This window comes from Ambystoma mexicanum, chromosome 2p (assembly GCF_040938575.1).
Source record: "Ambystoma mexicanum isolate Mex_15411 chromosome 2p, UKY_AmexF1_1, whole genome shotgun sequence".
NCBI lineage: Eukaryota > Metazoa > Chordata > Amphibia > Caudata > Ambystomatidae > Ambystoma > Ambystoma mexicanum.
Genome location: NC_090923.1, coordinates 353967019 through 353982614, shown reverse-complemented (window position 1 = coordinate 353982614; position 15596 = coordinate 353967019). Strand labels below are relative to the sequence as shown.

At 42.8% G+C, this 15596-nt stretch overlaps 1 protein-coding gene across 13 annotated transcripts in view; it reads right to left on the bottom strand.

The window, feature by feature from the left end:
- Nucleotides 1–10115: 10115 nt before the first annotated feature.
- Nucleotides 10116–15596, bottom strand: part of MAGI1 (membrane associated guanylate kinase, WW and PDZ domain containing 1) — a 1848723-nt gene continuing 1843242 nt past the window's right edge. For 8 of the 13 annotated variants that reach the window (XM_069643697.1, XM_069643693.1, XM_069643694.1 and 5 more), the window contains one exon: nucleotides 10116–12812. In XM_069643697.1, the coding sequence (XP_069499798.1) occupies nucleotides 12028–12812 (785 nt within the window). In that variant the 3' untranslated portion in view covers nucleotides 10116–12027. The remainder of the gene's footprint in view (nucleotides 12813–15596) is intronic. The other 5 variants (XM_069643699.1, XM_069643701.1, XM_069643698.1 and 2 more) reach the window with 1 other exon arrangement.

The following is a 15596-nucleotide window of genomic DNA, read 5'->3' as shown; positions in this document are numbered from 1 at the left end:
CTCCTTGTTGCAGTGTGACCATACAGAATGTTTGTGCCTTGAGAAACTTGTTGAGCAGCCTTTGATCTAATGTGGGCCTCCAACCTCCTCATTTGCTGTGCAGTGATTCTTTCTTGAACAGGAAGTAGCGGGAGTAGACGACAGTGCCCACTTCATCCTTTAGAGCTTGCACTTCCTGCAACAAGAGGTATCACAACTTTTCTGGTTTGGGTGTGGGATTAATGTCTGGTGGATAGTCTATAAACTCCAGCGAGTGGCCCTGCTAGAGGAGAATAGCACCCATCCGTTGGTTGTGATGTTTGCCCATTCTTTGGCAAACCTTCACAGTCCTCCCATCGGGGTGCTGAAACGGGAGGACCCATCCCTGGGCTTGTCATGCCCGTTTGCCGGACTGGCCCCCTGGATTGGGAGGAGCCACGGTCCTGTTGTGAACCCTTGTAGGACTAAGAGTGCTTTCTGTACTGGTCTCCTGATGAGTATGGGGTCTTGTAAGAGGATGAAGACTGGTATGTGGAGCGGTTATCCCATAAAGTCCTGCCATAGCAACATTTGCCCAAACAAAAGTTGCTGTAGCGTGCCCAACGAGCAAGTGTCCATGTCCGTTTTGATGGACTGCAAACCTTCATCCACCATTCCACCAAAAAGGCCAGATCCGTCAAAGGGCACATCAACGACCCTCGCTTGGACATCGGGTCGAATGTCTGGCTTTTATCCAACCCTGCCTGTATAGAACTGCTCAATTTCCAAGCTGGCGAAACCCAGTATCAGCGATGTCCACTGAGACTGTGATGGCATGGTCTGACGCCAATTCGCCCTCGGGGAAGATGTTCATGGCCTCTTGTTTCTTGTCTTCAGGAAGAAACTAACAGGGGACCCAATTTGTACCATCGCTCACGATCATAGCGTGCCAGTATGGCCATTGCATGTGCTGCCTTGGGAGTCAGGCTGCAGCGGTAGTAACCTTCTTGCAGAAGGTGTAGAGGCGTTTGCCTTCCATGTCAGAGAAGGATGACGATGGGGCCCTGTACTTTTTGTTGAACTGGTCATTTTTACCCAGGGCAGAAGCAGGATGCGCCAAGGGGGCCAGGCCATCCTCCCAGACGTCTTCCAACAGTGGGATGGACACTACCGATTTCCTGCGTTGCTCTCTGTACTGGTACATCACACTTTCCTTTTGCTGCTCCTCTGGTGCAAGGCTGAACTTTTTGGCTGAAATGGACATGAGTTCATGGAAGGTCCCCATCTCATCAGGGGGTAGTCCCTGAGCGGAATTTCACTGGGTTCCCCAACATCTGTGATGACAGTCAAATTCGTCAGTGTGGGTCTAATGCGTGGAAACCACGTCCTCCAACTGGTTGGGATCAGTGTCAGTCCCAGTGTCCGACCACCACCGTGTCACTAGCACGGGTTCAACTCTCCTGGGGGGTCAAGGGATCTAATCCACCATCCTGGAAGGCCCCGGGCATCTGCATGAGGACACATATACGGCATTGGAACTGGGGCTGGTGCAGGCAGTTGTTGGTGCAAGGTTGTCACCAGCGTGGTCAAGGCAGATAAAAAGTCCAGTGACATAGTTCTTTGAGGATGCAGAGCTGGAGTCGGATGCATTACAGGCAAACTGTCCTGTGCCCGAGATGAATGCAGAAGATGAATGCAGGTAGTAATGTGATCAGGCTTGCCTCACCCCGCGGTGAATTGGATTGCCTTCTGGGAGGCAGTGTTGTGTGTGGTGGCAACGAAGGTGGTGACATGATGACCCCCACCTCTGGCTCCTTTACACCCTTGGATAGGGAAGGACTCAGATCAGATACAATAGCACCTCCTGGAAACACGGCCACCCCAAGATTAGGGTATGAAGTCTGTTAATGAGCTGTTAAGGCAGACACTGCTTGTACGTGAGTCAGTGACAATAGTCAGAATGGCAGTGGTAACCAACCGATGGAAAGATGCACCCCCCCGGCAATGAGGTCATCCATGGGACACAGATGGGGGTCGCCGCCATGGACGTAGATGCTGTTGATGAGGTCTTTGATGATGTAGTCGAGGGCATCAACAGTTTTGTCGACCTTGTCAATCTAGTTGTGGCCAATGGTGGCTTAGTCGATGGGATGCCGGTTGATGGGCTTGGGGTAAACGACCTGGAGTAAGGTTGGCCGTCTAGGACGACGTACTTGCACCCGATTTAGACAAGAGACCAGCTTTCGATGCGGACGACATAGATCGGCCACCAGATTTCGACATGGACTTAGATGATGTTGCTTCCTTGTGGGGATGGAAAAGGCCTTGGCTCTCCTTCCCTTTTGACATCCCTTGGGCACGGACCTTCGGTGAAGAGTGGTCCTTATATGAGGATCTGGGATAAAGCAGGGGAATAAACATATATTAGGAATACCATTCCTAACACCTCCATTCCTTCCACCTAACCAGACAACACAACAGCCCAACTGCGCAGACAAAGTTTTGTCGAAGATTACCGGTGGTGGGAACGGTCTACGGAGCTCGCAATTTTGCCGCTAGCGTTGGTCGTAGAGTCGACATCAAAAACAAATAATTTTGTAGAACAGATGTTAAAATCAAAGTCTAATCGTAGAAATCTTAAAGAGATGAATTTAGAGAAATCCTTTTGCTAACAAGCAGTAAAAAACCTGAAGACTGCCGTCAGGGGAGGAGTTTAAGAGAGGTGTTTCTATTGGCTGTGGGCAGTACGTCCCAAAATGACCAATAGAAGTGACAAAATTTTCAGTTTAAGATTAAACTGCTCTATGTTAAGGGTGATTCCTAGCCTGATGGGGGAATATTCATAGCATGTGAATCTATGAAAGTACCAATGCTGGAGAATCACGGTGCTATAACAAGATTCTATCCTGCACAATTAAACCAAGGGTGGGAGAAGGAGGCTCAGCCACATGTTGGGGACTCTGTTTGAGAAGGAGCACCTGCAATAAATCATTATGAACCTTAATTCCAGGGCAAGTGGACGGGATGGTGTGCAAACAAGGTTTTGAAAAACAATCCGCAGTTATGGGCCAACATCTTGGGCACTCTATTTAGGTAGATAGCATCTAAAAGGTGTGTGCCCTGATTCATGGCATAGGTCTATACTTATCCCCATCTTCAAAATGGGTCATAGGGGTCCCCTGGTAGTCATCGGGCCCACTCATCTACTAGATACTTCTTCTAAGGTATTTGCAACAATAGTTCTTCGAGAACTGAGAACTTGGGCAGAAAAGACAAATCGACTACACCCACGGTTGAGGCAAGGGGTGGGCATCCTTCAAAGTGGAATGGTTTTCACATCTGCCTCTCACAGGTCGGGGCTGGCATGCATGATAATTTGTAGATAGCCACTGTCGACCTTTCAGCAGCCTTTGACAATGTCAAACTCTGATGCCTTTGGAAGAAGCTGTCAAAATGGGGCATTGACCAGAGTCTGCTTTGCATGATTCAGATGTTATACTCTGGTAGCAGAACTAAAGTTAGGCTCAATCGGAGGGGGGGACTTGTCTAGAGACATCATGGTTTCAAGGGGCATCAGACAGGGTGTGTAGTAGCTCCGACTCTTTTCAACTTGTACATGGCCAACTTATGGAAGGAAGCTATGACTTCGGGAGGTGTATGAACCAAGATAGGGGAAGTTGCGGGTCAGTTGCATTGCCTACGTGGTCCTGTTGGATTATACTCTGGCAGGGCTACAGCACTGCTTGAATGGGTTTGGGAATTACCTCCGACAGAACCATTTTATGGTAAATCCAGCGAAGTCCCTAGTAATGACATGTACTAACAGGAGGAAACAGATTAGTTACACATGGACAATTAACGGTTTACCGAAAAAGGAAACCGGAATATCTGCAATACTTGGGATTCCCCGTGTGGTTCAAGAGGAAAAGTAGAACTGAAGAAAGGAAGATGGAAGAAAGGGTACTGGGCCTGCCTGTCACTGGGCAAGAGAGTGAGGGGTACGTTATGCAAATTCTCTTTACTCCCACTCATAGAATTCTACCAGGCTAAGATATCTGCAGTGGTTTTATAATGGGTGTGAGTTAACTACCGGCAGGTATAGGAAGTACTATATGTCATGGAAGGGAGGATCCTGAAGAGGGTTCTAGGGCCGCCAATTTCAGTGCATGAGAGCACAATTAGTTGGAGTTGGTCTTGTGGTGGGCTCAACTCATGAAGTGCAGACTTACTGTGTTCTTCAAGATGAAAAAAGCAGAAAAACCACAGATAGACTACTTTCTGAACCTAACAATGGAGAAGGGTCGGAACCCCTTCCTGATCCAAATTTTTAAAAAAAGTGTGAAAAGTTTATGGCTGAGTTGGAGCTATAGGATCCAGTCTCTGATGCCATTTTAAAGGCTAGGTTTAAAGACTAGGATAAAAAGATTGGACAATACAGCGGATATCAGCGAAATAAGTCGATGATTGAAAAGCTAGAAGGGCTATGAAGCAGTGCTCCTACCTACAAAGGAACTCTGACTATATTAAAAAAGAATCCTGTCAGCTAAGCTCCGATTCTGGTACCTAACGTTCAGGCGCAACTGCCTACTGACAATGGAAGTAATGGGGCCCAAGTGGGGTATCCAACCGGAGTTGAGAGTCTGCAGACTGAGGTCCTAAAATAGAATCATTCCAACATTTAGTAAGGGACAGAAGGATCCATATGCTGGGGCCCTTTTGTTAATTCACCAGCGGGCCTTATAGCAGTGGACTTGTGGCATAGGCTCCTGTCAACGGCTCACCCTTCACTTAAGTTGGCCCTGGTCAAATTTATGATCATGATTTCTGAAAGCATCAAAGTGATGATGTTAGCAAAGGCAGAAGCCGAGAAATTGGTGGTGGTTGAACTTGGGAGGGGAGAACTGGTTTAGTTTTAAACTATTCTGACAAAGTGGCAAAAGACTGGGGGATTCTGTGAAATGTGCAACTGGCATGGAAAGGAAATTTCTCAAATGTGAGCGAGTTCAATTTACTTCAATGGTATTGGATTTAATTTAACTTAATGTGGTCCCTCTTAATGGGAGGATCAAAGTCTTTTATATTGATTTTTGTGCTGTTTACGTCTGTGTATGTATTGGGATTTGCCAACGTGAGGTTGATGTAAAGTAAGAACATTTTTACAAAATAAAAACATAAAACACAAGATTTAATTAATCCTAAATGTGTCCCAGACTATGAACAGTGAATGGAAAATAGAGCAGTGTTGGACTACGAATAGTAAACCAGAATTTGCTGACATACAGGGAGGTCTACTTAACCACTTACAGCAACAGATTATGAAAAGCTGGCTCAGATTGGACCCTGCTCATACACCTCAAAAAACAAAAAGAAACTATCATCAACCAAAACATTTGAGCGATAACGATGAAACAAACTTTTTTAGATGCACAAAAAAGAGCCTTGGTAAGCAGGAATCAGAAAAATCATTAATAGTTGTCAATACAAAGTATGCACAACTACAGAATTTTAAAATAGTAATACATTCACCAAAAATGTGTAAAATGGACCAAAGTCAAGGCCAAATTGTGCAATACAGTGGGAAACCATTTTCACATATATGAATCTTTTATTGAGGGTGTCGCCATGGTCTCCATGTGCCCACCCCAGACAAACCAGAAAGAAACAAACATGAAACTACATGTATTACATTCATCATCATTCATATCCTAACCTGTATTATAAAACAACAATCCTAACTATTGAAGGATTCACATAATGTGGCACAATTTAGTTTTCCCATGCGCCTCTCTCAAATGATCAAAAATAGTATTGCGCTTGTCCACCCAATTTAAAACTGGATTAGGTCTTCAGTGTATTTCTGTCACCACAAACAAACATTTAAATGCCAACTTAAGTTTGGCTTGCAGAGTTTCAATTCTTTTGGTCAATTCTTTATCAGGGCGTAAAAGTATATTTCCCGAGATCTGTCTTGATAATGGGCAGACCTACAAAAGATTTACATGATTTATATAACGTTTGTGCTCACTTTTTCAAAAGATATTGCTTTGATATGCTTTTAGGAACAAATTTACATATCATTGCTGGTGGTCAAAGTGACATTTATTTAGATGCAACTCAAGCAGCGTCCACCCTCACAGAGCAATTTGCTGGAGTTAGAAGTCCAAAGCGCCCACAGTATCCAACTAGTAAGTAGCCGAATTGTGGCTCAGTTAAAACCAAAAGGAGATCCTTACAGCCATGAAACACATCGATCCTGCTAGCTGCCACCTGCAAACGGATAGAGCCTGCCATTAATATGGCTTTCAGGCCCCGGCAGGGGGGGCGGACATGGCCAGTAACGGCTCACCAGCTTGAGCCATGGTAGACCTGAGCGGAGCAAAGGCCTTGGCTCGGGCTGTGGCCCGTTATCGGCCATGTTGACCCCCCTGCCGGGCGTGAATGCCATTCACACCCCCGGGTTCATCCAGGTTGCAAATTGCTTTCGTTTTTTCTCTGGTAATTGGAGATTTCCGTCACTTATGACAGCAAAAAGGAAAAAAAAGGGAATCCAAGATGGCTGCCGCCATAGGGAAAAGGGACTAAGTCTTGGTTCAGGTCTTCTCTTTCTCAAACTTTCTCAGTCTCCTGGGCAGGGTCTTTATCTGCCACACTCCCACTTACGATGGTGTCCTCGAAGGCTCGGTCCTCGGACCTTTACTATTTTTCCTTTACACCTCTTTAGCTGGTATGTCTGCTTCAGGTCTTTCCCATCACTTTTACATGGCTGATACTCTGTTTCTATCTTTTTCATCTTTCTCCCCGAGATTAATAGCAAGCTTTCTGCTCGTCTTTTGACTATTCATCATGGATTCAATCACTTTCTGGTTCTCAACACTACTAAAACTGAAGTACTTTTCTTTCCTGCTAACACTATATCCCCTCCACATCCTCCCTCTTATCTAATTTTCCCCCACTCAACTACCTATCTCCTCCACTGTTTGTTATCGTGGACTTTACTTGGATTCAGACCTCTAATTTAAGCATCACATTTCTCTGTCTTCATGTGCCTGCCACTTTCACTTGTACAATATCCGCAAGGCTCGCTCATTGTTTAACTTTTGAAGCCACCAAACTATTGATTTCATCACTAATCTTTTTCTTTCCTTTTTTACTGTTCCTCAGCCCTCTTTGGTCTCCCTCTCACTCGTCCAGCTCCTCTTGAATCTGTATTTAATGCTTCTATTCGTCTACTCTGGCTTCTATCCCCCCCACCCCGTCCCTTGGCTCTATCTTTTCTCTTTTGTCTCTTGGCTGGCTCTCATTCCAGTCTCGCTTCAAATTTTACTTTTTGTGCATGTGATCTTTAAAATCACTCCATGGCTTGGTTCCAGGTTACCTTTCTTGTCTAGTCTCATTCTATGCTCCCTCTCTTTCGCTTCAAATCAGTTCCCAATTTCTTCTTGCTGCCCCTGGTCCTCCTTGTGCTCAGTTGCACTTTTGTTCTTTCTCTCTCCTTGCTCCTTGCACTGAAATGCTCTCTCTTCACTCCATTTCTGTTTATTCCGTTTTTCGTGACTGAGATCCCATTTACTTCCCTCTGGAGAAATTGACATTACGTTTTGCTAATCTTCATTTATTGTACTGTTTTTAATTTCATGTACAGTGCTTTGACTTAAAGCACTATATAAAACCCAAATAAAATATAAATACAATTTCTATGGCAGCAGCCAGCGCAGGAGGTGAGGCGGACCAGAGCATAAGACTTCTGTACTGCAGGCAAGTGGTGATGGAGGGGGTGGTGATTTTATTTGGGGCAGGGGGTGGGCGAGCGGAGGCAACTGGAGAGGGGAACTCGGTTGCCTCTCCGCATTACCAAAAAAAAAACCCAATGTAAAAAAGATTCACCGGGGAGTGAAGTTCGGGTGGCTGAAACAGCTGGTGGGGAATGTGTATTCTCACCCGCTGTGCCAGCCACCTCACTGGCTCAGCACCCTTCTCCGAGTGTGAATTTTAACTTGTTGAGGCCCTGTGAGAACTACTATAGTTCACCATAACAAATTTAAAATAATGGCACATGCAGTGTAGTTCCAAAGTTCACCTTCATACATGGGTGTACTGTTGGTTATGGGTGGCAAATCTTGTCTGAGTACTTCTGTGTACATAGCGCTTTGTAAACCTTTACTCAAAGAAGGCTAGACTATGCTCCTCAAAGATGTAAGAGTTGCACACAGGTGCCATGTTATGGGTTTAAAAAATTACTATTTAGAACAGCACATCAGGCCAATAGATATCCTCATTAGGATGTGTCTGAATTTTCAAAACAAAGGTCAAGCTGACCACCAGCAATGGCATGTAAATGTTCTCCTAAAAGCAAATCAAATCAACCTCTGAAAACAAATAAGCACAAACATGTTCCACATTATGCAAACTACCCATCATGAAAACCCATCTCGCTAAATTACTTTTACACTCTGAGGAATCCCTGGCTATAGGAATTGTGTGGCCTGGCAAGCTGAAGCTTAAATTGGCGTTTAAATGTTTGTGATGACGGAAAAACACTGAAGACCTATTCAAATTCGTATTACGGTTGGACGGACAAGCACAACACCTTTTTCTAGTCCTGTCAGAGAGGCACATTTGAGATCTAAATTGTGCCACCTTTACAGGAATCCTTGAATAGTTGGGATTGTTATAAAATAAAGGTTTGGCAATGAAGGATGAACTTGTCATACATTTAGTGTGATGTTTTGTCAGCGGCGTGCGCTCAGGGAGACCAAGCTAGACACCAGTAAAGGAAATGGTTCATAGATGAGGTTTCCTACTCCATTCCACACATTTTTTTCGATTTTGGTCTGGGTCACTCATTTCTGGTGAATGTATTGCCATTTTAAGAGTCTATAGTTTTGCACAATGTTCATACTGACTACTATTAACGATTTTTTTATTCGTGCTAAATAACTGGTTTTGTACATAGAAATAAACCAGATAAAAGTGCGTATTATTACTCTACCGTTTTGGTTGAGGATCGTTTCTATTGGATTTTGATGTGTGTGCTCACACATACACTCCTCAAATAATAAATGGGTTACCCTCCCGTATATATTCTTTGATATTCCTACACATGACATGAGCCTTCCGTATGGAACCGATGCTCGGGACGTAGCGTTGATAGGTCTACAAGTCATGATGGGTATCACTACTAAGACGACAGTTCAAATAGCTCTTCTGGGGGCGATGCAACTGAACAGGACTAAGGCAGAAGAAAAAATGTATAAAATTGGTAATCACAAAATGGAAAATAGCCTGGGCTGGAAAAGAGGTTACCACTGATCGAGGAATGGAGAATGAGCGTGGCTATTTGGGCTTTAGGTAAATTGGAGGCACTACGCCCACAGGCTGCAGGAGATGGAGACTGCGAGAATGTTGAATGTACATTCAATTATTCAACCTAGTAATCGCTGGCCATCCTGAACACAGGAGGAAATTATATATGCCTGCCAAAACTCACTGATGAGAGGATACATGTGATGACCTGTAGTGATAAGCAAGACAAAACCTTTCATGCGGACAGGGCATACAATGTTTATTGGTTGTTTTGAGATAGCCAACAAATAATGGGTCAATGGACAGGAAATTAAAATAGGCATCCTCTTTTTATAGGATCATTTATGCAAGGTCAATTATAGTCTCAGTTTCTACATTTTCATCCCCTTTTTTACTGGTCGTGCCATTCTCTTTTCCGGATATTTTATCTTGAATACTTCAATAATTGTTCCGAAAACATATTCCTGAGATGATAAAAGTGAGAGCAACTGAAGACTCGTCTTTGGTTCTGAATAGATATTAAAAAAAAAAAAATCAGGACTGGGTGACACACACACAGTCTCACTACACAGAATAGGCTGTGACGTGCGATACAAACAAATATGGTATAATGTAACTCTTTACCTGTTAAAGAATTATGAAGAAGTAGGTTGTAGTTCTAAACGCTCAAACTTTTGCCTGCAAAGGAAGTTGTGAAGAATCGGTATTGGACAAGTGCACACAGTGGTTAATGTTGAACACACGTGCACTAAAATTAAGGTTGCTGATGTTAGTTCATCAATGATGTAGACCAATCATGACTAATGGAGAATGCAGGGAGTTAGACGAATGGCAAATATACTGTTAGACTGTGATCACTTGCAAAACTTTATTTGATAATAAAAATAGCATTCAAAGAGTTTCTCCTTTTGTTGCAGCCATATATACATAGATTTTGGTTTCCAGGAAATAAGTGGTACTACGTTCTCCTCTATGCTCATTTTACCTAGCATGGTTACGCTTAAATCCATAAGTCAAATAAAGCCATGAACAAATGTTGTATTTATATATGCATAGTGTTTTATAAAAAAAGATTGGCCCACATACTGCTTTTCATCAACAAGGAAAAGAGCACATATTTATAGCAGATTTCAAGAAATGATAATTAAAGAACATAGACTGCATACAAGTGCTTTAGAATACACAAGCAGACCCACCATGAAGAAAGAAATGATATCCAAACGGAGAACAGCTTTAGAGTTATAGTTTCCCATTTTAAAACATCTTTACATACCTGATTCAGTTTACAATAAAATATATCCCTATGGATCATTTTGCTCCATTTTCAGAAATATAAACACTGATCACATTCCTCACAGCTACATTTCGTCATAAATTCTCTTTTATACAAGAAAGAAGGCAACAGTTTTTCAACAGGCTCTTAATTAAAATTTAAACTCTGTACACACAATGATTGGCCATCCTTTTTCGTACAGTACCATGGCAACAGCAGTGATAGACTGGCAACGCTTCAACTGTGTGTGTGGAAAGTGTGGAACCATTTACATGTACACACCAATGCACTGTTAAGCAGCAGTTTACTTTAGTAGTCCAAAAGTAATGGCAAACATTTTGGCTCAGCTAGGCAGTAGTCCATTAACACCTTGGATCAACAGCAGACTGGATTTACTACATGTAGAATTTGTGTTTTCATGCTCTCCATACCTTTAATTTACAGCATTTTTCTTCATGGCGTCTCTTACTCATGCTTTGTTAGCATACTTAATTTTCCTGGACTATGTCCAGAAAAAAAACCATTCCCATTTACCCGAAGGATTTCCCGGGAAACAAATGTGCTAGATCGGTCACCGGGAAGAAGGCATTTCATTTCTATTATGCACCATTTGCTGCCTCAGAATTTGTCGTCACATGAGGTCGAAAGAAAAGCACAGACATCATGCTTAGTTTTCAGTCAACACTATCTTAGCAGTTCTGTAAAACTGTACTTTTACTGCTGAGACAATAGAGAAGAAAACGTTATGAGCAGGTTGGACGGTCAACACCTGCATGAAACAAAACACAAAAAAACAACAACCGGCAGCTGCTGAATCCATGCATCGCTAGGGCCCCAAAGTAGAAACTGCTCATTGAACAAACCATAAAATATTAACATAAATCACTTTGTGCTGTGTGCTTGTATAAATATCCTTCATCTCAGTAGTAGTCTCTTCAAACAGCAATCTTCATTCTGGAAACATGGTCTCCTTCAGTCTCATCAGTAGAACCTGTTTTGCATCCGCATGTGCACTCATCTGTACTTCGCAACCCGGTTCAACATTCACAACAAACTACTTTATAGAAGTAGATAATAACAGTCCAGAACAAATTAAATCAAGCTTGGACATTATATTATTATTTAGCTATGCTAAACTAACTGACATCTGCATATTGGAGAGGTCAAGATCCCCAATAAATGAGCCATTCCAAAGGAAAAACGGAGCATGTGGAAACAAAATGATCTGTTTGGGCCAACCCATGGCAAAACGTTACAAAAAAAGTATACGTTAAAAATATACTTTCTTTAATATACATCAGGCACAACAATCTTTTGTATAGTTTTGTGATATAAGGTTTTATCTGCACAATGTTTGCCGATATTTGTATGATCAGGAGCTGATGGATAGTTAGAAAAGTAAAACTATAAATAATTGATGCATCCATCATTACCCTCATATTGAACCCTTTAACAACATAAAGGCTGGAATGTGACTCAGCGCACACGCTATGTCAGATACTGAGATCCGTGTTGCATTCTTTGTACGGTTTCCTTCTGTATTCCGGGGGTTGCCTTGAACTTTTAAGTGTTTCATACTTAAGAGTGCGTTCATCCTGGTCTCTTCTCTCATTGTTCCTTTTGGCTGGAGACCTTTCTCTCCTCCTGCCAGGAGACCTTTCTCTCCTCCTGTCAAGATATCTCTCCTCCCACCTTTCAGGAGATCTCTCTCGCCTTCTGTCTGTCGACTTTGCCCGTCTTCTTTCAGGTGACCGCTCTCTTTTGTCGGCTAATTTCATTTGATCCATCATCCTTTCAAGTGATTTATTCCGCTTGCTGGGTGACAAACCCCTTCGACGAGTTGGAGACCGTTCCCTGCGTTTTTCAGGAGAAACATCATGCCTTCTGCCATGCCGGTCTTTCCTCTCCAAAGTATTTTCAGCACTCTGTGTGCCTTCTTTCCTTTTTTCAGGAGATCTTTTGTGCCCATTTGCCACATTTCTGACCGGCAGGTTCTCTCTCTTGCCCTCTGGTGATCGGTTTCTGATGCCACCTGATGCACGACCATAGTTCATTGAAGTCCCATTCCAAGTGTGGTGCTCATTGGATTGTCTGCTGTACTCTCTGCTGCCTTTAAGGTCCTTCACATATGTACGCTTTTCTCCATGTTGTAATGATTTGTGAAGATCTGGTGGATAACTGGACTCCAATGATGCGAGTTTTCGATCAAATGACACATTTTTCACTTCCGATAGATTTTGTGAACTGGAGCTGGGGCTGTACCCGTCACAGCCGGGGTCTGAAAATAACAAAAAACAAATTGTTCTGTATAAATTAATTTGCAACGAAAGCACTTTGAAAAAAATAATTTGCATTAAAACACATTGTTAAAGCAAACAAGCTGTTAACTGAAGCTCTTAATAAAGTAACACAAACAATTAGCATGATGTTAGTATAGGAGTTCTTTCAAGCCGCCAGCCTAACATACCACACTGAGGTGTTATCGGCCTAAGAACAGTTGTCGGGTTTATAAAGACTGGCAGAACCACAGAGAACTTCTCAATGAACGTACTTTAAAATCACTCACGCTCTGCATTCATGTCAAATGCCTACTGCTAATAACCTTTTATGTCCCTTGACATTCCATTGCCTAGTTCTCCCCCACCTTTAAGGATAACAGGCTGCCTGCAGTCCTTACTATAAAATTAAAGTACATCAACCACAAAACTCATCATTTAGAGAGTGCACCCATATTCCAATATTCAGGAATGCCCCATATTATCCCAAGAGTGCATTCAACTGTCCAGCTCCTTCAGAAACACCAGAAGTCTGCTATGATGAAACCAACCCATAGGTGCCTTGTACAAATCTGATGTAGAACTCTAGAATAAAGGCTTCCTAATCCTAGTCTATGTCGTGCTTCTGCTTCACCCCTAAGGCTACAATTCAGCATCAATGTAATAAGCAGATACAGGTAGGATTTATTGGATTTTTGTTTTCCATAACCACATACTGATTAAATCATTGACAGACCTAATATTACACAATATTGCGCACTGTAATGCATGCCCAGTTGACAAGTATTTTTAGAAGAGGGACGCAATTGTACAGCTACTCCATTTCATTTCAGCCATTAGTGGAACCAATCTGTACAACAGTACCCCCTGTTCTCTGTACTGAACTAGAGTCAATGGCATCACACCATTACTACTACCAATTAACTGCGACCACTGAAAATCTTAACTGTTTTATTTGACTCCCCTTTACAACCCATATATATGTGGGGGGATGGGTATAGTATATAATGCATAGGTATGGGGTGAAAACAGGGGGGTCTGAAATAAAAGTCTGCATTTTCTGTGGACTGTTAATTGGTGGCAGTAATCACAAAGATCAGTGTCGATGAAAGTAAATCCATCAGTCCTCAAAGAAAAAAGAATAAGAAAAATGACCCTTGATCCAACGTTGCCCATCACGAACGGCCTATTATCCTCCCCCACTAGCTAAGCTATTAGAGGTCGCACTAGGCCAGCGGCTTCATGCACACTTGGATAATCATGCACTGCCAAGTCACATCTAATCAGGTTTCACATCTTGCTGCACCACTAAATCTGCTCTGATCGGGATAACTTACTTTTAGCTGTCAAAAGGGACTATGCCTCCTCCTTTGTTTAAGCAGATCACGCTGCAACCTTTGGGATTGACTTAAACATCTTTAAGAACCACCTGACAACAGCTGTTGGAGTTCACTCCATCTCTTTGGATTTGTTTAACTAACTTCTAATGGGTGAGAGGTTGGAGATCTCCTTAGAAAGCTTTTGCTCCAATTGGATAGCTATCACCTGTGGCATTCTGCAGGGTACTTTTCACGGACCTCCATTGTTGTTGACCCTTGTTCAGGGCGGGCGAGCAATAGCCTGACAGACAAAGCCCAGATAGGCCTGGGTACTCTTATGGTCTAGCTAGGTCACAAATTACTAAAATACAATGCGGAGAAGACTTCAGAGAACATATCATGGAGAGAAGCCTCACCTAAATTCTTGCCTCCATCTGCCTAGTCAGTGAAAAACATGGGCATCTACCACCACAATGAAAGTACTGCAGGATTTTGCAACTGAAGTCTTTCTCCACCTACATACATTTAAGAATCTAAGAATCCAGGCAGGTTCTAAGACTTCAAAATGGGTGGCCAAAAGATCCAGGTGAGATCTCTTCAGGGTCATAAGGTAAGGAAGGCTGCAGGTGCTAAAAGCATAGCCAGAGCTTTGAAAACTTAAAGCTTTAACACTCAAAGCCTTTTATACCTGGAAATCCTCGCCAGGTCTAGCCCTCTTAATTCCCTATATGATTTTAGTACAGGATTACAAACTGGCTGTCTTGAAGGCTAAGCAGAACTTCCTTAATATTAGAATTGCTAGTGCTGAGTCGGAAGTAAAGGAAATCTTCAACATTCTCAAAGAGCAGGAGGTAGTCCCCCCTCCCTCTGATCAACTAGAGTTAAGGAACACTATCAGGTGTCAGAAAATACAAGATGGTTTGCAAAATAAACTTTTAGGCATTAGAACAGAGATGTTGGAAAGAAAGAAAGTGTTGCCTTCAAGGGGGAATAGTGGGTATCAGAAGCCTTCTACGGCCATATCGACGGTTGCCCAATTTAATTTTCAATCAATATCAGAGGAGGCCTTAAATGTCATTGAACAGCTAAAGCCAACTTGCTGCAGAGAGGACTTTTGCTCCTCCTTGATGATAAAAACTTGCCCTCCCTCTCTCCTAAAAGCAATCTGTACATGTGTTAACACCTCAATGCGTGAAGGGAAGGTCCCAGATGACCTTAAACTATGGTCACTCCCATTCGGAACAAAACTGGGATTACAAGGGATAACGCACTGAATTATCACCCGATCTCCAGGACCCCGTTCCTATTAAAAATACTATAGAAGGTTGCATATGGTCAGATTTCGAGCACCTCAATCTTTATCCGATCTTGAATTCTCACCAATCGGGATTCAGGGGGAACTTTGGTACAGAAACCCTTCACCTCGAGTTAGTTAAGATTACTGGATCGGCTTGATAAAGGTTCCCT